General features: G+C 41.9%; 1 protein-coding gene across 2 annotated transcripts in view; it reads right to left on the bottom strand.

The window, feature by feature from the left end:
- LOC106602390 (polypeptide N-acetylgalactosaminyltransferase like 6) overlaps nt 1-21942 on the bottom strand; it is a 243677-nt gene that overhangs the window by 18946 nt on the left and 202789 nt on the right. For both annotated transcript variants that reach the window (XM_045716609.1, XM_045716610.1), the window contains exon 8: nt 3495-3612. In XM_045716609.1, the coding sequence (XP_045572565.1) occupies nt 3495-3612 (118 nt within the window). The remainder of the gene's footprint in view (nt 1-3494; nt 3613-21942) is intronic.

The following is a 21942-nucleotide window of genomic DNA, read 5'->3' as shown; positions in this document are numbered from 1 at the left end:
ATCATTACTTTAAGACATAAAGGTCAGTCAATCCGGGAAAATTTCAAGAACTTTGAGTGCAGTTGCAGAAACCATCAAGCACTATGATGAAACTGGCTCTCATGAGGACCGCCACAGGAAAGGAAGACCCAGAGTTACCTCTGCTGCAGAGGATAAGTTCATTAGCGTACCAGCCTCAGAAATTGCAGCCCAAATAAATGCTTCTGAGTTTAAGTAACAGACATATTTCAACACCAACTGGTCAGAGGAGACCGCGTCAATCAGGCCTTCATGGTCGAATTGCTGCAAAGAAACCACTACTAAAGGACACCCATAAGAAGAAGAGACTTGCTTGGGCCAAGAAACATGAGCAATGGACATTAGACCGGTGGAAATCTGTCCTTTGGTCTGATTAGTCCAAATTTGAGATTTTTGGTTCCAACCGCTGTGTCTTTGTTAGACGCAGAGTAGGTGAATCTGAAGAAAAGTCATCTAGATTCTTCAGCTCTAGCCATTTTCGGGCAATCTCCAACCTTGCATTCTTAAGCAAAATTCTGGAGAAATTGGTTTTCAAACAAATATATAATTTTTTTCAGTGCCAACTGTATTTTTGAAAAATTCCAATCTGTATTTTGTGCCCACCACAGCACAGAGACAGCCTTAGTTAAGAGAAAAATAGCATAAAAATGGATTTTAAACAGCGTTTGACATGCTTCGATGTACGGTAATGGAATATTTTGCATTTTTTTGTCACGAAATGCGCTCGCGCGTCACCCTTCGGATAGTGACCTGAACACACGAACAAAACGGAGCTATTTGAATATAACTATGGATTATTTGGAACCAAAACAACATTTGTTGTTGAAGTAGAAGTCCTGGGAGTGCATTCTGACGAAGAACAGCAAAGGTAATCCAATTTTTCTAATAGTAATTCTGAGTTTGGTGAGCCCCAAACTTGGTGGATGTCAAAATAGCTAGCCGTGATGGCTGGGCTATGTACTCAGAATATTGCAAAATGTGCTTTCACCGTAAAAAAATCTGACACCACGATTGCATAAAGGAGTTCTGTATCTATAATTCTTATAATAATTGTTATGTTTTTTGTGAACGTTTATCGTGAGTAATTTAGTAAATTCACCGGAAGTTTGCGGTGGGTATGCTAGTTCTGAACATCACATGCTAATGTAAAAAGCTGGTTTTTGATATAAATATAAACTTGATTGAACAAAACATGCATGTATTGTATAACCTAGGAGTGTCATCTGATGAAGATCATCATAGGTTAGTGCTGCATTTAGCTGTGGTTTTGGTTTTTGTGACATATATGCTTGCTTTGAAAATGGCTGTGTGATTATTTTTGGCAGGGTACTCTCCTGACATAATCTAATGTTTTGCTTTCGCTGTATAGCCTTTTTGAAATCGGACAATGTGGTTAGATTAACGAGAGTCTTGTCTTTAAAATGGTGTAAAATAGTCATATGTTTGAGAAATTGAAGTTATAGCATTTTTGAGGTATTTGTATTTCACGCCACGCTCTACCATTGGATATTGGTGAGGTGTTCCGCTAGCGGAACGTCTGTCCTTAAAAGTGGTAAATGATCTTAGAGCCAACACAGATGCCAAACAGCTCTCTGTCCTTGTACTCTTGGACTTAAGTGCTGCACTCGACACGGTTGACCATGATGTCCTTCTGAAAAGACTGGAAAGGTGGGTTGGCCTCTCCGCTCCAGTTCTAAATTGGTTTAGGACCTATTTAACTGGTCAAGAGTCAAAATAGGCGCTGTGGCGTCCACGAGGTTTGATTTTGGGTCTGGTACTGTTCAGTTTATAAAGTATATGTTACCCCTTGGCAGCGTTATCAGAAAGCACAGCATTGATTTTAACTGCTACACAGATGATACACAACTTTACATTTCTGTGTCACTAGAGGATTTTAACTTCACAGATACATTATTAGACTGTATTAGTGATTTAAATACTTGGATGGCTCACAACTTCCTCCAGCTAAATCAAGACAAGACCAAGGTACTTCGTACTGGACAAAGATTTTTTCTTTAAATGAATCGGACGCAAAGGATTTACTTCAGACACCAGACAAGGCCCAAATCCCTGTCATTCACATGAAGAAGAGACAGAGATATCGGGGACGTAGGTCGGGGTGCCTTGTAAGGATTCGACAGCAAGTGGGTAATCCGCCTCTACCATCAGTCCTATTAGCCAACGTGCAATCATTGGATAATAAACTGGATGAGCTCTGACCAAGACTATACTACCAACGGAACATTAAAAACTGTAATAGCTTATGTTTCATCGAGTAGTGGCTGAACAACGACATGGGTAACATACAGCTGGCTGAGTTTTCCGTGCATTGGCTAGATAGAACAGCTGCCTTTAGTAAGACAAGGAGGTCTGTGTCTATTTGTCAGTAACAGCTGGTGTACGAAATGTAATATTAAGGAAGTCTCAAGGTTTTGCTCGCCTTAGGTAGAGTATCTCATGATACGCTGTAGACCACAATATTTACCGAGAGAGTTTATCTATATTTTTCGTAGCTGTCTATTTACCGTGACAAACCGATGCTGGCACTAAGACCGCACTCAAAGAGCTGTATACGGCCATAAGCAAACAAGAAAATGCTCATCCGGTGACGGTGCTCCTAGTGGCCAGGTACTTTATTGCAGGGAAACTTAAATCCATTTTACCTCATTTCTACCAGCATGTTACCAGATGAAATAAAACTCTAGACCACCTATACTCCACACACAGAGATGCGTACAAAGCTCTCCCTCAGCCTCCATTTGGCAATCTGACCATAACTCTATCCTTCTGAGTCCTGCTTACAAGCAAAAACTAAAGCAGGAAGTACCAGTGACTCCCTCAATACGGAAGTGGTCAGATGACGCAAATGCTAAGCTACAGGACTGTTTTGCTAGAACAGACTGGAATTTGTTATGGGATTCTTACGATGGCATTGAGGAGTACACCACATCAGTCACTGGCTTCATCAATAAGTGCATTGATGACGTCGTCCCCACAGTGACCATACGTACGTATCCCAACCAGAGGCCATGGATTACAGGCAGCAGATGACGCAATCTCTATTGCACTCCACACTAACGTTTCCCACCTATCCTCTTCTGTTTTTTGTGTAGTAAATATTTCTGTTATTTTAATTGTTTTTATTCTGTTTTTTTCTGTGACGAACATTGTGTTGCATTTCATGTCTGAAATGTGCTGTATAAATAAAGCTTGGTTTGATTTGATTAAGCCACACGACCATCCGCTCCGACAAAAATTGGCCTGTGGCTGAATCTAGTTGCCTAACCCTGGTGTATACTGAAAGAGGAACTTAGACCTCATGAGTATGACTAGCAACCTTGGTCTCACAACATATTCCAGTTTTTCTACAGTGCTGTATTGAGATGCTTAAATGATAAGACTTGTTCCAGTCTTGAGAACATTGGTAAGAGAAATGTATGATTGGGAAACGCTATCTTCTATACATTTTTGCTCACCTTGAACGATATCTCGTACTGCTCTCCGCCCCATATTTCCAAGCCAGTGTCGTAGCCACCCAGCTCCCAGAACCACTGACGGTTGACGGCAAAGAGACCTCCAGCCATCACTGGAGACCTGTAGGAGAGACAGGGAGAGAATCCATGTCTTTAGCTTGTCGGTAAAGTTATGTTCTAAATCTTCTGATCAGCACAAAACAATGTGGCGGTGTCCATTTCTTTTTTTGTTATAATGTGAGCATCTACTGCTACAGCTGGAGCTCTTAAGAGAGATAGACAGATAGAGAAACTGTACAAGAGAAACAGTGAGAGACTAAGAAATAATACAAGCGTTAGCTACCATGTTCAGATTTATTACGTTAAAATAGTGCATAACATCCATATATTGAAAGGTGACATTTGGTGTAATTCCAAGCATCCTAAATACAGAGAAAGTAATCTACACTTGCAGTCTTTGTGGTATCAGACAGATAACGGGCGTGAGTAATTCTTTAACAAAATTATAAAGTAACATACCTAATCCCTTGAGCTGAGAACAATATGACCTATGTAAAGTACATATATTGAAAGGTGGCATTTGAGCATCATAATCCAGAGACAATCATATTGCAGTCTTAGTGGAAGCATACAGAGAGAAATTATGGGGCCCTCACATGACCCGCATCTCTCTGTTGCCCCTGGATACGTGAATACACACCTTCTAAAACACCATCATACATGTAGTAAAAACATGCACTCAGACACGCAGGCAGTCTCAAAGACATATTGAGTCTTTACCCATAAATCCCCTGGCTTGCAATAATAAAGGATGTTCCGTTCAGGCTTATCTCAGTCAAAGCTTTCATCCAATCACGGCAAAGAAATACCAGTCTCTCACGGTATGCTGACACCGACCCTCGCGCAATCGATAAACTTCACAAAGAGCTCAAGCAGTCAAAAATCCCCATGATTGACACTTGACATGGCTATTTACCTGACATTTCACATTTCCCACTGCAGAATCTACAGAAAAATCAAAGCAGATGAGGGATTGGTGCACAGTAAGCAGCATCTACTCCAAGGAGAAGCAACTTCCTTCCTATCAACAACAAACTGCTTCTACTAATAGTATTCTAATCCTTTCTCCCTGTCTATTCCTATTCTCCCTCCTTGCTCATTGTACTGCCCCAAACCTGTACTCATTGTTATTCACACTCCCTTTCAGCAGGGCTTAAGCTCGGGGAGTGGATTTTGTTGGACCCTGACTTTGGCATGTTTGAATGTTTTTCCTTGTAGTTCTTCTTCGACGCACGGTGGAGAATCAGAGTAATCCTCCGGGTAATGGGAAGAGCTCTTTTCCTGCGTTTGAGTCATTCCTCGGTAGCGACGAGGACAAGGCGCCAATCTTCTAATAAAGCGTGGGGGGATGAAATACTGTGATGTAAGTAGAGGAGGCCAAAAAAGGAAAACACCACAGCACTTTGAATTACTGAGAGGGCGAAAAGAGCGGCGGTGTCTTGATGCGAGGCTTGGATGGATGTGGTACGGCAGTGTGGAGGATAGGTCTAGCGTTTGAGCTGGGGAGCCGTTGAACTAAGGGTGTTTTGTAACCAAAATGCTCCGAATAAACAGCACCATGGCACAAAGCCACAACACAACAGCAAGCTTGACTCATTAAATCTCTTCACACCTCCTGATTCACAGAGAAAGCGTCGCATTATTTGGGCATCTTAGTCAACAAAAAAAGAGCTTAAAGCCAAGAAAGTTTTAAGCAGTAAAATCCAGAATAGCAAAGGAGTTGTGGGAGGGATTGGATTTGGTGCTTAAGGTTAGGCCTCTACAGATTGACAGTCTTTCCAATCCGAAAAACTGTTTGGTCTGACCCAATGATGAGTCAAAGGAACCAAATGTTCCTTGTTACAATTGTTTTGTGTGTCTATGTATCTATGACAACCATGATCTGCCCGTGCAAAAAACAAGACAAGACAACAAGTGAGGAATGAGCTTGTGTGTGGTGGTGAAGGCAGAGCCAGACGGAGGGAGCTCAGTGCAGAAATCTATTTACTCTGCGGTAATACCCTCCGGCCTGCTTCCCTCCAATTTAAGAAAGCGCTGAAATATACCAGTCCACTCAATTAAAGGAGCTAACGGAGGAGCAAGCTGAAATCATTATATATTTTATCTTCTTAGCAGCCTTGCCAACGACAGCTGAAAAACACTAGAGAACATAGTTTATTTGGGAAGTTAAAGTCGTTTATTTGTCGTGGACACTACACTTTCTGGTTGTGGTGGTTGAAATGAAAGGATAATATATATAACCCTCATCGTTTGGAAAGTCCGTTTTTGATTCACTACGATTGAAATACACCACGGGAGAGATCGAGTGGGATAGTTTGTGTGGTGATATAGAAGGTAATGAGAGCTGTTTTTTAGCTGTGGATATCTCAGTGGTTAGTGGAGGCTTTACACTGTTTGATCAGGCTGGATTGCTGCTGATAGGCTCAGAGAGAGAGCGAGAGAGAATGAATATCCTTCATCTCAGCCTACAGGAGGCTTAACCAACAAGGAGGAAGAAACCAGCCTGCATTCAGAGACGTCATGCAATTTATTCAAGGGTGCCCTGATAGCCAAATTCAATATTGTAGGATTAATTAATTATACGCAAAGTCAGTGTACAAACAGATAAAACTGAGGGGGGCTGAGCTGAATATGCAGCGTGCACGTTCCCTCTCCCGGCCGCAACACAATCCCAATCAAAAGGTAGTCCGTGGCCAAAAGTAGTGCCCTATTTAGGGAATAGGGTGCCATTTGGTATGCAGAACATGTAGTCAAGAAACAAGGCCAGTCAGTCAAAATGATATTAGTCAATCAAACCTGCCAGGGACAGAGGGCTAACACTAAGGAGATGTGATTACTTCAGTGTGGGTTCCTCCAGGAAGGATTGTGTCTGAGTTGAAGGGAGCAGCCAAACTGGATATGATATAGTAAGACTGCAGAGTGGTGGCTGTTATCGATCCCTTAATTAGACAGGGATCTCAGAGGGAACGTGTAGATCAATAAGGCTGAGCTGAGACGGAAGAGGCTGTATGTGTGTGTGTGTGTGTGTGTGTGTGTGTGTGGTTGGCCAGCCAGGTGAGTAAAGCAGAGGTCACACCGCTGCAGGTTGTGGTTCTGAGACAGTGGGGCGTGTGTAACCGGGTCAAGCTACTTACTGAGGCTGACTGAGCCTCTCTGGCCTGTGAAGCCCATAAGAGACTGGGAGGCCCAGCCCTGTAAATGACCTGCTACCCACAGTAGGAACCTAATCACTGTAATCAAACAGCAGGACACACACAAGCACGCATTGGCCTATGTACACATACTGTACAAACACACACACTGTACAAGCCTCGACTCACACAGCTCATTAACCTTCATACATACTGTTCCTAGTGTTATCATACTGAACATGCATAAATTACGGCACTCTGACACAACACCACTCTACCCTCCAGCCAGTTGAGTCTGTACTGCACTCTACACAGCAGATCACTGGTGTTGTACATTGATGTGTACATTATAGACCTTTGGGGAATAGCTTACAAACAAGGCCTTAGCTGCTCTATTCATCCGTATATGTAACACGTTAGGCAAACGAAATAGAGCCATGAATGCCATTGAATTGAAGACCCTGTGTGTGTGTCTCTCTCGTGTGGATGTGTGTGTGTGTGGTTTCCTATGTCTGGCCAATTCCTTGTGGAATTAGACTAGAGCTCAACCCTGACAGACAGTCTGAACATAGCCTCATAATTATCAGACTGATTACCGCTGATATCTGTGTAGCCATCTTGCATGTAAGCTAACATGATCAGGCAGTTTACTAGTCTTGAACACTGACTGACTGACTGACTGATTATACGCAAATTAAGTAATTCCACTCAAAATACGAATTATCTGATGTGATTAGTTAAATGCTGTTGGAATTAGTGCAACATGCTAATAAAGCCATGTTGTTGAAGCCTTTGGCCTCCCTCTCTCTCTCGGGAAATGAGTTGGAGATTTTTCTTCTTCAAATATAACATCGTTTCTGTCCTGGGTTAAGCGGTGTAATGTGTGAACACTCTTGTCCAGGGAGAATAGGTTGTTTATGATTGAGTGAATCAAACAGACAGATGTAGAAGAATAAATACACACACACACACACACACACACACACACACACACACACACACACACACACACACACACACACACACACACACAGAGAGACACACACTGTACACACACACACTGTACACAGACAAATAGTTAGCAAGACTTTGACACCTCTCATGTATGTTTGTCATCCCTTAACAGCACAGTAAACCAACAGAGGATTGTGTGTGTCTGTGTGTGTGTGTGAGGAGACAGTTTGGAAGGGCTCCCAGTCTCCATCAGTCCAAACGATAGGGGAGCTCAGCTCCAACCTCTCTTTACTTAGGCTTGTCCAAATACAATTAATCATTCCCCTTCTCTTCTGTAGTGCAGACAGACATACTGTAGCTTCCAGTGGCTTAGCTTTTAAAAACCCAGGCATCGATTCGGAGGGTCTGTCTGTCGACAAACACTTCGCAACACCTTAATATGTTGACACCTATCTGTTTCTGAGCCACGCTCCCCAATTACTGCCACCTACCTGCCTGCCTGGAGATGCCAATCATCCTTTACATTCAAGAGATGAGCTCTCAGATCCAATTAAGGAAGGACCTCCACACAAATACCACATTCATGCAGCTTATAAATAATGTTCCCTCTAAACTGCGTGTGTGTGCGCTGTGGCCCTGAGACTGCCGCACAGCTGCCATGCAGAAATATCACCCCACAGAGAAAAGCACGAGGTAGAACTTCACTCCACTTTCTACAGCAGTGGTCACCAACCGGTCGATCGCATTCCACTGGTCCATCTCCAAGGCATTTCTAGTCAATCGACAAACATTTCTGTAAAAAACCCAACGATAAAGCCGTACGGCTCGTGTACACTAGCACGCGGTAAATTGCAGCGTGCCGCTTAGTCCGCCCAGAGTGGTTTGCTTGTAGGTGTGCTGGCAGCATATGGTTTATAAAAGTGTTGAATACAAAGTGTTGACAGTGCTGAGTAAGAACTTAAACATGAACTCACTCATAAACAGCAGCTCTTTGCTGTATTAGTTGACAGTCTCTCTCTAGTCATGTTTTAAAGCATTTTGACATCTCACTTTACTGTATCTTTCTTTTATGCCTGCTACATTACTGCAGACACGGTCATCTGAGCCATCCTATTGGCCAGCGGTAGGAATATACTGCACGTTAGTTTGTATGAAGGTCTGGCCCACCCAGGGACAAAATTATTTTGGGGGCTCCCGAATGGCGCAGCGGTCTAAGGCACTGCATCTCAGTGCTAGAGGCGTCACTACAGAAACCCTGGTTCGAATCCAGGCTGTCATAACTGGCTGTGGTTGGGTGTCCCATAGGGTGGCACACAATTTGCCGTCAATGTAAATAAGAATTTGTTCTTAAACTAACTTGCCTGGTTAAATAATAAATGAAATGGGTAAATAGTTTTCTCCATTTCATGAATTTATTCACAGGTAAATAGTAATATGCTGTAAAACGCTCCGGTGACAAACAAACTTTGCTGCCATGTTTCCAATCGTCCACATGGTTGGGAGGACCTATTCAAGTAAGTAAATACATTTCGAAAATGTAAAAAAAAAACGATGTCTTATTAGCTAACTAGCTACAGTAAAGGCTAACTTAAATGAGCTGCTAACATAGCTAGCTATCTAGCCAACTTTACATACTGTATTGATAGCTAGCTAAGTTAATTAAATATCACCAGCTACCTAACTTCATATTAGCTAGCTACCTTGATGTATTTATCACTGTAAAAAAACAACTCCAAATGCATTTGTAGGTAGCTAGCTAACAGTCACAGAGGACGGTAAAATAGATAAGTGAGAGATTAGGCTATTCTGGATAGGGCAGGTACTTTTGTGTAGTTCCAGTCCCTAGAAGTGAGAACGGAGATAATATTCAGTGCGGTCTAATTTGAGAATAATGAAGTCTGTTTCTTGTGAGGTTTTCTGTCCTCAGTTACAGGGAGCGATGAAAGCCTGTCTGCAGATGAAGAGGTCCCAATGAAGAGCAGTGGTTCTCAGTCCTGGTCCTGGGGAATCAAAGGGGTGCACCTTTTTGTTTTTGCCTTAGTACTACACAGCTGATTCAAATGGTCTACTCATCATCAAGCTTCAAGTGGTATTTATGTGTTAATTTGTGATGCTATCCTGGATATGATCCTGCTTGTCACGTGCTACACATGCACATGTGTATCTATCTATCCGATGTTATTATGGTTTGTTATAAGGGATATTATACTTTAGTAATCCACAATGACCTGGTGATGTAAAAGTCTAATAATGAAATTATCTTCCATATTCCTACAGATACCTTGAAAATGATTGCCTACAGTTACCGTGTAGGGCACTGCAAGGTTGGATGACCAGGGCCATCTGGGACTACCTCCTGGGAGATTTCATGTGAGTGAAGGCTACCTGTGTCCTGCATAACTTCATGATGATGGACACAAGGACCAGTAGGGGATCTGCAGCTCGCCCTCGTGCGCCAGAGGAGAAGTCTGCTGCTCTGCAGGATGTTTCAAGGATGGGGTCCAACAACGCAGCACGGGAGGCAATCTGTGTGCGGGAGATCTTCACCTCCTACTCGTGTGTCTGTGCATGTTTTTCAGTATAAAGTCAGGGATGCAAACTGGTGAGCTTTAAAATGCTAATTTCTAGTGACTTAGGCTGGATCCCTTCTTGAAATGCAGGTTTTAACTAACTAAACAACAAAGAATATGATCTACATGATCAGTCTGTGTGTAAAATAAAAAGTGGTTAATGTGAACCTAACTCACAGTGCCGACCCATCATTCAGGGAAAATAAAAAATAAAAAGCCTTAAAAAGATATGTATATTTTTAAAAATTGGCCTTGGCTGTTTTGCATGTTATTTTGGCATTAATACGTGTCACATATCAGTTTGCAAACTGTAAAAAAAAAAATATATATAATTGAGTTAATAAAGCAGCATACAAACATGGTCTCTTTTTTGCTTTATTGAGTAAGGCAGCTCCAAAATGCAGGTGTTTCAGCCTAGTTCAGTGCTTTCTGTGGTGGTGGGGAAAGCCAGCAGAAAATAGGAGCATTGCGCCTGATTGGCTCAGTGTTCAGTCACTCATGGGGACACTACGTCACAGGCCAAGTCTAAGTCCTTAGTAAGGGTAGACATCAAACATTTCAGCCCTGCCATAGACTTACATTATAACTACCCTTCCAAGAAGGCTCAAGGTCATTGGGCACAGATAAAATTACATCAAATCACATTATATGTACAGTAGCTTTGATTGGACTGATCATGTCAACATCTTACTTTCAAAATCTTAGCTAGTGTAACCGATGTGAAATGGCTAGTTAGTTAGCGGTGGTGCGCGCTAATAGCATTTCAATCAGTGACGTCACTCGCTCTGAGACTTGAAGTAGGGTTTCCCCTTGCGTTGCAAGGGCCGCGGCTTTTGTGGCGCGATGGGTAACGATGCTTCGTGGGGTGTCAGTTGTTGATGTGTGCAAGGGTCCCTGGTTCGAGCCCGGGTTGGGGCGAAGAGAGGGACGGAACCTACACTGTTACACTAGCTGTCATCATTATGAATCAATTCGACAATGTAATGGCAAATCCTTTTCAATACTTGTCATATGAAGATAAATAATTAAGTGAAATTATAGATAAAACTTATCGGTGGTCATCGGCCATACCCATTCCACAACAAGTTGGATATTGCAAATTCAACAATGAGTGGTTTGGAAGGAATCATTGGCTAACTGCAAGCATCGCAAAGCAATCACTAGCCTGCTATTCAGTGGAGTGGCTGTGTTTTTTTTCCCCCCAGAGTTCCCACCATAAATCCAGAGAATGCCAGACTTTAATGACAAAATTTGCCCAAAAAGGACCACTACGCCACCTTCCTGTGAGCAAGGTGAGTCCAAAAATGTCTTGTATGCTGCTGCATAAATGATGTAATATGCCAGGGAGATATGTATACTGTAGCTAAGAAAGTAATACTAAGTGTATGTTGTATAGCAAGCTGTTAGTAGCCAAATGTGCCTCTAAACAAATAATTTGGTCTATTTTCACCAATGCGGTATTGTAAACACATCTCTTGTGGCCGGTCTGTGATTATTAGCAGACTTTTTGTTTGTACAGTTTTGACAGTGTTACTTATAGTAGTGGTGGTGATTGGCTTACATGTGCACATTCAGCACATACAACATTCTATAACAGAATTGTGTTATTTGACGTGTCAAATTAAAAGCTTATTTAATGAGATAGTGTTATTTGACGTATCTTTTTTATCACACAAAGACCGAAACGGCATTCAATGTGCCTCACCCTAACAATTTGGCCTATTTTCACCTCTTAATTTTGCCTACTGTTCTAACTTGGTTATTCACATGTAGCCTATAAGCTGTTTTAGATAAATGGAATCATCAAATACTGTAAGAGCTTTCATTGTCTGCTTATATGTCTCCATTATTTATCCTACGGTTCTGACTTGGTGTACAGGGAGTACAATGTAAGAACAGCCCATGTTCTGAATTATGTCGCTGTACATTTCAAAAGTGCTGAACAAATAGTTATTGACTACGTCCGGTGTTGCTCGCTCATTAACGGCTTAATCGAAATTACGGATAGCCTTTTATCCGCTTGTCGTCCCCTTATGCCATAGTGTGTACATCTCAATTGTCAGTAGAACCCACATTTGTTTAAGCAAGTCAGCCATATCAGCTAAGTTTTTTAAAAAGGCAGTAAATGAGGCTGAATGAACTGTTTCACTGCCAGACAAGGCTCTGCTGATAGACAGGTGTAGCAGTGGTAAGGTGTTGGGACTGCTGTTGGGACTCTACTGTTGGGACAGATTTATGTAGGCCCTAACAGTTTGTGGGCACCGTTTGTCACCGTTATAGTGCAATTCCTGTATTGTTTAGTGTTGTGTTTTGTAGTGGCTTTGTTGGCATGCATCACACTTTTTTTTGTTTGCCCCACCAAGATTTACATGCTAAAATCGCCACTGAACTCACAGCTAAAAAATATTAGGAAAGAAATCCAATGTTATTTGTTGCCTAGACTTTACTGCAAATGACACTCAAGTCCAGAGAAAAAAAACAATACACTAATATTGCAGTTAGCCATGACAGCCTTTATAATAGAACGCTTGTGACCACACACATTTAAATATTGCACTTGGGGAAAAAAAGATCTTAAAGTAGAAATAGAATGAAACAAACAGGCATTCTATTTTTGCTCTGTTATATTGGCCACTGTAGTAGACATCGATCAAGCGCACAAGACTATGTGTGCAAAAATAACGTTGACTGAGTAAAAACTAAAAGAATCCCCCCTCACTCACACACAACTTTATATCAAGTTCAACACAACAAAAGCAATAGCTTTGAGCTACACTGCACGTTATTTCATTTTACACTTTCTGCCTGTGGACATCTGTTCTACAATGTGCCAGCAGCAGAGCATGAAACCCTTTGTTGGCATAATTGATCTCTTTCAGGCAGGGAGTACACCTGGCATACCCCTTTTTATCTGCCATATTGAAAAAGTGAGAAAAGTGTGTGGTGTTCCTTTCACACCTATAGTGGCATCCAGTTTAAGCAAGGCCCAGCTCCAATTCATCCCTGAATCCACTTGTTTAACAAGCAACATCTCCTTTTCACCTAATTCTCTCATTCTGAAAATGAACCACATAACGTTAATGTATAGGGAAAACATTAGTTCATAGATAGTAATGTTAGTTAGTTCGCTAGCTAACAGATAATTTGATCCAGCTAGCAAGAGATACTTAACAATGCTAACAATTCTTGTTCCACCACGCTTGCTCCCTCACCTCAAACTTTCCAAATGCCAGTTGTTTTTCGGTTACAGCTGATGAAGTACGCTTCATCACCTTCTCACCACCGTAGTCGGGCTTCTCACCTACCACGTCGTTATCGTTCAGTGGACGCGCTGCTGTAGCATTCTAGTGCGGGCGCTGATGCTGTAACTAGCAAGTTGGTTGTCTCTTCTCTTTAGTCGTGTGCTGCATTCTGTTGTTATGTGAACGATTGGCTGAGCTTTGGATACAGCCAGTATTGCGCCAAACGTGCATCACCCCCCCTCCTCCCACATTTTTCTCATCGGATCTACACGAATCACGTAGGTTACCTATTTTGGATTCAAAATGGCGATTTTCGCCGAAAAGTGACTAGTTTGCATCCCTGATAAAGTACTCTGCAGCCACTTAGTGTGGACACCAGGTGAGACCACACGCACAGATTCCTGTTGAACACTATCTTTAACTACATTATTTCCTCAATAACTACCTTATTTTCTCTCCTCCCTTCTCCCTAAATCCTCTAGGTTATCAAATCAAATCAAATGTTATTGGTCACATGCACTGTTTTAGAAGATGTTTTTGTGGGTGTAGCAAAATTATTGTGTTCCTAGCTCCAACAGTGCAGTAGTATCTAATAATTCACAACAATACACACAAATCTAGGATGAGCAGATGAGTGAAGCAGTATGTAAACATTATTAAAGTGACTAGTGTTCCATTATTAAAGTGGCCAGTGATTCCATGTCTATGTATATAGGGCTGCAGGCTCTAAGGTGCAGGGTTGAGAAACTGGGTGCTAGCCGGCTAGTGATGGCTCTTTAACAGTCTGATGGCATTGAGATAGAAGCTGTTTTTCAGTATCTCGGTCCCAGCTTTGATGCACCTGCACTGATCTCATCTTCTGGATGATAGCGTGGTGAACAGGCCGTGGCTCGGAAAAACTATATATTTCAGCTATGTCGGTGAACCCCCCCCTGCATCTGAATTGGCTGACACATAGAGGGCATGACCGACTTGGTCGGGTCAACAGGAAGTATTATTAAAGTGATTTATTATTAATTGAAATACAGGTTAGAGATGTAGTTGTCCCAGAGTTAATGATCCATGGTCAGTTTTGTATTTCACGTACTGATGATTATGATGACTGACAATGTTAGAATAAAAAGAAAACCAGGCTTAATCTTTCTCTCCATCTGTCTCTCGACTGCAGGTATGTTTTGATGTGAGAGAGGATGCCAACCCCCAGTCCCGTCATCGCCATCTCACTCGCTACTAAGATAACCTTCGGGCCAACTGGGGTTCCGAGGCTGTTAGGAGACACCGCTAGAGACACTATTATGTAATTGTGATGAACTGAGAGAATATTAGGGTAGCACTGTGATTCATTAATCATATGCTGTCTTCCCTGCTCCTCTGTTCTTACCTCTTTCCCTTTCTGTCTTTTACACTCTCTCACACCTCTCTACCTACCTCGTATTTCTTCCTCTGTTTTTATAATGCACACCAGATGTGCATTGAAGTACAAATTGAACTTTGTATTTATAATATCATATTACAATTATAATATTTATAATGCATGTATTATGTATTTATAACACTTGGATAATGAAGTTCTTTCAATAAAGCGTTCTCTACTGGTTGAAATGAAGTCTGTCATTTGATGAAATACTACACCTATCCTGTGTCCTCAGATCAATGCAGATGAAGGAAATTAGATATTGAGATGAACCGGTTTTAGAGTATTTACATGATGCATAGGAAGTATAGTGTACTGGGTTTTAAATTCTGTTTCTGTATATATGTATTACAAATCAGCCTTTAATAACTTAAATCATGTTTCTAGTCTATTGCATAGTTACAATGTGTAACCAGGTCACAGTTGTAAATGAGAACTTGTTCTCAACTGGCCTACCTGGTTAAATAAAGATGAAGTAATTTCTTTTTTTCAAACATTGATGTCCCAGGACCAGGATTGGTAAACACTGTTGAAGTGTATAATTGTAATACATACATGCAGACACAACATCATTCAAATAATGGAGTTTGATAATCCTGGTATTGGATATGACTTAAAAAGAATGACTCTGTCACGTCCTGACCAGTATAAGGGGTTATTTGTTATTGTAGTTTGGTCAGGGCGTGGCAGGGGTGTGTTTGTTTTGTGTTGTCAGGGTTTTGGGGTATTGTTCTATGTTTTGTATTTCTATGTTTTTTTCTATGTTGTGTATTTCTTTGTGTTGGCTTGGTATGGCTCTCAATCAGGAACAGCTGTACATCGTTGTTGCTGATTGGGAGTCATACTTAGGTAGCCCTTTTTTCACCTGCCTTTTGTGGGAAATTGTTTTTGCACTGCTGTGTATAGCCTGCAAAACTGTTTAGCTGTCGTTCGTTTTTTCGTTTTCTTGCTTTTGTGTAGTGTTCTAAATAAAGTAAATATGAGCATTCACGTACCCGCTGCATTTTGGTCTACTCACTACGATGGTCGTGACAGTCTCACAGACATTCATACCTGAACTGCACCTTTATTTGCCAATGTAGAGTGCATGATTAGTGAATACAACAGGCTATGATGGCTGAGGTTCATAAATAGGTTCTGAACTAATATTTATACCAAACGTTTTAGGGTCCATACACAGATCGGCTACATAGCTAGCTACACATCCATAGGCATACTGGTATTTTTATCCTCCACTACACAATAAGCAATAAAATAATTAGCTAGCTAGGTTACTTCAGCTGCATTGCATGGGAAATATCAGCAAGGCAAGCTTACAAAATTGTACATTCAATTTGCAGTAAATGCTTTAGCTAGCTAGGTTATTTACATTAACTGTTTCACAAGACGACAACCTGGTTTGCTGGTCTTCTCAGGAGTCCCTAAAACATTAAACAACACAATTACAATTTCATACTCACATCACAACACCCATAAAGCTAGCTAGCTAGCTAGCTGGCTAATGTTAGCTAGTCAGCTAGCTTGCTAAATAGCAATTTTATTAAATTAACTTTGACAAAAAAAATGCATAATCGTTTGTCTCTACAGTAACTAACATACTCTTCTCAACAGTACATTTTCTTCATTGACTTGTTTTGACGTTATAATTACTTACATTTGCTTCCATACTAGTACCTCAAGTGCACTATTAGCCTACCGCTGGCCAATCGGATGACTCAGATTACCGTGTCTGCAGTAACGTAGCAGGCATAAAAGAAAGATACAGTAAAGTTGATACTGTTAGATTTCAAAACCTTTAAAACCATGACTAGGGAGAGACTGTCAACGAATACAACAAAGAGCTTCTGTTTTTATGAGTGAGTTCATGTTTAAGTTCTTACTCAGCACTGTCAAGACTTTGTATTCAACACTTTTATAAACCATAAAATGCGCGTTCTTCCTATTTCCATTCAGTGCTACAACAAGCAGTGCAGCAGTAATGAATGAGTAGGAAAGTGTAGCTATAGTCTTGTGTTGTTGTTATTATTAGTGGCTTGGGTCATTTTCAATAGAAAAATATTTCACTTTCTCTGTTCATAAGAGTAACAACATGGATTTGTGCATGAGGCAGAAATAATGTGTCGCGACTCGAGCTTCCCCATCAGCTGGAAGACGGTGTCCCTTTTTGGTCAGTGTCAGTGGAGGAAAGGGAGAGCCGAGGGATGTTGAGAGGCAGACCCTCAGATAGGCGGACCATTAGATACAGACACCATCAGCCCAGTGAAATAAAAATAAAGAGCAAATTATTTAAATGTATGCTCACTCAGCTGTGCCTCACAAGTAATACAACAATGGATCTATTACCAGTGTGAAAAATGGCCTGAACAACAATGCATTGGTAGGGAAATTCAAGCAAAGCCAATATGCAGTGGTAATGTATTGGGCATATAGTTTACTGCACAATTCCTCATTGCTACAGTACTGTTTCTAATTGGTTAATGTTGCATATGCTTACGGTTTGTAAAAAAAAATCTGAGTGGTAGATCTCGGCTTGCATTTTGACTCAGAAAGTGATCTTGACTCAGAAAAGGATGGTGACCACTGTTCTAGAGTTTTCCCTGTTAACAATATCAACGTTTTCCTTTACAATGCAATATTATCCAATTTCAATGCAACATACTGAAACAAAACAAACTATGATCAAATAACCACAGTAGCCTACTTGGCCACTGTTAAAACTGTAACTTAAAGCGGGTACAGCCTCCGTGTTCACAGTAAACGTGCGCTGGAAGTTGCACAGAATTTTCACAACATTCAAGTTTGCGCTCAGCAGACCTGAAATTTGCTCATTGACGAAAAATATTAGAGGGAACATTGCTTATAAACACACACACACACACACACACACACACACACACACACACACACACACACACACACACACACACACACACACACACACACACACACACACACACACACACACACGAACAAACGCATGCAAAACACACCCACACACACACCCACACACTGTTTAGGGAAACTTCAGCCAAACCACAGTTATTACTCTTCCTCCCATATCATTTCCATCAATAAAAATCACACAATTTATTCAGAGCCTAGAAGAAAATAGAAATATCATCATCAGAGTGCCATCTGCAGCACAAAAAAGCCCCTCCACTGGCCAGCACAGTCCAAGCTCTCCACTGGCCAGCACAGTTTAAGCTCCACTGGCCAGCACAGTCCAAGCTCTCCACTGGCCAGCACAGTTTAAGCTCCACTGGCCAGCACAGTTTAAGCTCCACTGGCCAGCACAGTCCAAGCTCTCCACTGGCCAGCACAGTTTAAGCTCCACTGGCCAGCACAGTTTAAGCTCCACTGGCCAGCACAGTCCAAGCTCTCCACTGGCCAGCACAGTTTAAGCTCCACTGGCCAGCACAGCCCACGCTCTCCACTCACCAGCACAGTCCACGCTCTCCACTGGCCAGCACAGTCCAAGCTCTCCACTCACCAGCACAGTCCAAGCTCTCCACTGGCCAGCACAGTTTAAACTCCACTGGCCAGCACAGTTTAAGCTCCCCACTGGCCAGCACAGTCCAAGCTCTCCACTGGCCAGCACAGTCCAAGCTCTCCACTGGCCAGCACAGTCCAAGCTCTCCACTGGCCAGCACAGTCTAAGCTCTCCACTGGCCAGCACAGTCCAAGCTCTCCACTGGGGAAAATGGAATAATGGATGCCTCAACCTTCTTATGGCCAATTATGGATGGCTTTATTAAAGTGATACTTCAGGATTTTGGCAATGAAGCCCTTTATCTATACTTCCCCAGTCAGATGAACTTGTGAATATTTTTATGTCTCCTCGTGCATCCCTTTAAGCAGTTCAAATCATGGAAATGGAAGGGGGAGGATAGAGGGGGAGTTGTGTGTGCGCATGTGTGCGAGTGTGTAGGGGGGAGTCATTTGCAATGCACGTCCATGCAGCCAAGGTCAGAGACTGCCAGCGGGCAAAGGGGAGTCAGCTGAGAATATAGGCCCAATGTGTGTGTGCTATCCAGTGATACAGCTCCCTGCTCTCTCTGCATAGGTACCCCCTCCCGTCATTTATTTATTTCTCTTTATATAATCCCCTCGCTTTGAGGCCGCCATGTGAAGATTGTGCGTGTGTCTATGTGTGTGTATCTGTGTGTGTGTGTGTGTGTGTGTGTTCAAGGCACAGTAGTAGGAGACGGCAAGGGCACACAGTCACTGTGTCTCTGTATGGTGATTATATTATGATTAAAATGGATGTACTGTACATATCCATTATTCAATGCCCTCCGCCTCCACAGACTGCATATTATACAGAACAATGGGACCCCAGTATATGGAGTCAGCTATAATGATATAATAGAATGTCGGGATGGCAGCAGGGTCTGTAATATATGAATGAGAGTTTACTGTATTGTACTAATTGACCCTTCGCTAAGCCCAACCCCCAGGGGTGAAAGTAGATTTAATGTCTTACCTGTACATGCACGCACATTTTTTTTATGCTATAAAATTACAGGGTAGCCTACTCTGCTGACACTGACAAACAGATCAATAAAAACGATGTTGTCTGATCCATATAATAGGCCTACGAAAAGAAGAGACACAAATACAATATGATGTCCATATAACCTGGAGGAAACAAACGAAAGTGGCACTGACCCAATGGCAGACAGTGAATATGCAGACTCAACGGGGATATATACGGTCGATGTTCTCTGCTGGTGCCAATAAGATAGGCGACTGTTCGCTTAATTAAGTTAAGAATGTTGATATCTAAAAGATAGACTGGAATCTTTTCATTGTCATCTCTTTACAGCAATAGCCATTTACTTTCCAAACAGTTTTTCCGCGATTGTATTTTTAAGTATTGCGATATGCTTGGCTTGGTCTCTGCTTTTCACTGACAGTCGCAACTCTACAATCATCTATTTCGTATTTGCAGCGAGCACTGCCCAAATTGCAAGCCCTTCCGACTGTAGGATATGCACTTTAAAACAATCAGCAGCTATTTTTTTTAAAGCTAATTATCCTCTGTGGCCAAATCATGCTTTCTGTTCTAGTAGCCTATATTGAATGGTTTTATTTATTTAAGTATAGACAGGAGTTAGCTAATTAGACTATATCATTTTGGCAATTTAATTCAATTTACTTGATGGAAAGCTTCCCCTAGCCTTATGGACACGCCGCCTATGCTTTTTAATGTGGCATAAACACAACCAGTCATGATGTTTTCATCTGATTGTCAAACAATCACTTAACATAGGCGCTCCTGTTGGCTACCCACGCACATTCGTCCACTCAGAAAATCATTTCAGCATCCAAAGCCCAACAGTGCACTGTGCACCCGCAATTTCATGAATGCAAAGAGGCATCTGTTACAAAACACCTACGTGTATTGTGATGACATTCTGCAATTGTCATTAGGCTCACACTTGTAGCCTGAATTGATGCATGTCCACGCCACTCATCTCCGTCTTGGCTGCGAGCGTCTTGGCCACCCATCCCCGCCTTGACAAAATGTAAGTGTTCTCCTCAAACCACAACGCAATTTAGATTGCATAACACCTGGTTTCCAGTCAATTCGCTAATTTATCATGCAGCTGACATGCAGTAATGTTAAAAAATGGTGTAATAGTCTATAGGCTTACGTTTTACCGGCATGGCTTACCCCCACTAATTATTTAGCCGGGATGCCGTACCGGACCGTATTACTTTCCCCTCTGTCCACCCCCCTTGGTTACTGTTGCAATCTTGGACAACATTTTCCTGGGAAACCCAATTCCCCCAATAACCACTGGCAAAATCCCCCCACAATGATAACAAACTTAAATACACAATGAAATTAAACACAGACTACCCTTTGGTAATCAGGAAACTCTAGGGTATGATGTGGTGGACTGTCAACTGCTTCTCGTGAACCTGGTAATATTATGTTTGTAGTGTAGCTAGCCACTGATTGGCTCTGAATTCAATGTGAGCATGTAGTCAAAGCTACAATCAATTTGGAGCAAACTCGTGCTCTGAAATCGTATCCTGAAGTCGACCTCGGATGGGAGTTAATATGGCTAACTTAGCTAGCTAACATACATTTCGAGAAAACAAGTTATATTAAGTGGTTAGCTAGGTAGCGTTAGCAATGTTTGGTGGTCAATGAGACTGCTAACCACCTGAGCTATCAAACAATGTAACAAAAGTATAATTTCGGATTCGAAAAAAATACACGCTCTGCATTTCAAAAATCACAGTAACAAGTACTCCTGATGCACTGCTTAATTATTAAGCCATTTAAAATATATATTTGAATACAACTCTTGTTTTCCCACTGCCCACTGGCTTTCATTCATTTCAAACATGAGCTTGCCCAAGTGTATCATACTCAACCATACTGCTATCCATTGGAGCACTGTGATTGGTTGCCCAAAATTCTGGGGAGGGGCTTAGCAAAGGTTAAATTGAGTCGATTATGGTGATACAGTATGTATGTAAAGGATATTATGATGATAGTGTTGTTGCTGGTAGGCCAGTAGGTGGCGATATGACATCAGATATAGGTCAGAGTGTAGGTCATGTCATGATCTGAATGTGGAGAAGGGAAGTGTGTATGTTTGTGTCGGGGTATGTGTGTGTGTGTGTGTGTGGGGGGGGGGGTGTAGTGTCATATAGCAAGATTAATGCCCATCGAACAGCGTTGTGACAAAGTTCAATTATCAGGTTTAATTTAGTTCTGATGTGCTAGGACACACACACACACACACACACACACACACACACACACACACACACACACACACACACACACACACACACACACACACACACACACACACACACACACACACACACAGAGCATGAAAAAAAAGAAGCAAAATGTGCCTTCTCAATGGATCAGTCATTTCACAATGAGCTTTGTTCCAGATAGAGGAACTGCTTTCATCTGATAACAGGCGCTAAGATCTATATTAAGGCATCTTAGAGGAGCACACTTCACACATGCCAATGTGTTGGTGCTGAATGTGCCAGGCAGGCTGGCAGGCAGGCAGGGGGGAAGGCAGGCAGGAAGGAAGACAGAAA

The sequence above is a fragment of the Salmo salar genome, chromosome ssa04 (assembly GCF_905237065.1).
Source record: "Salmo salar chromosome ssa04, Ssal_v3.1, whole genome shotgun sequence".
Classification (NCBI taxonomy): Eukaryota; Metazoa; Chordata; class Actinopteri; order Salmoniformes; family Salmonidae; genus Salmo; species Salmo salar.
The sequence above is the reverse complement of the archived record's forward strand: the minus strand, read 5'-3'. Positions and strand labels throughout refer to the sequence as shown.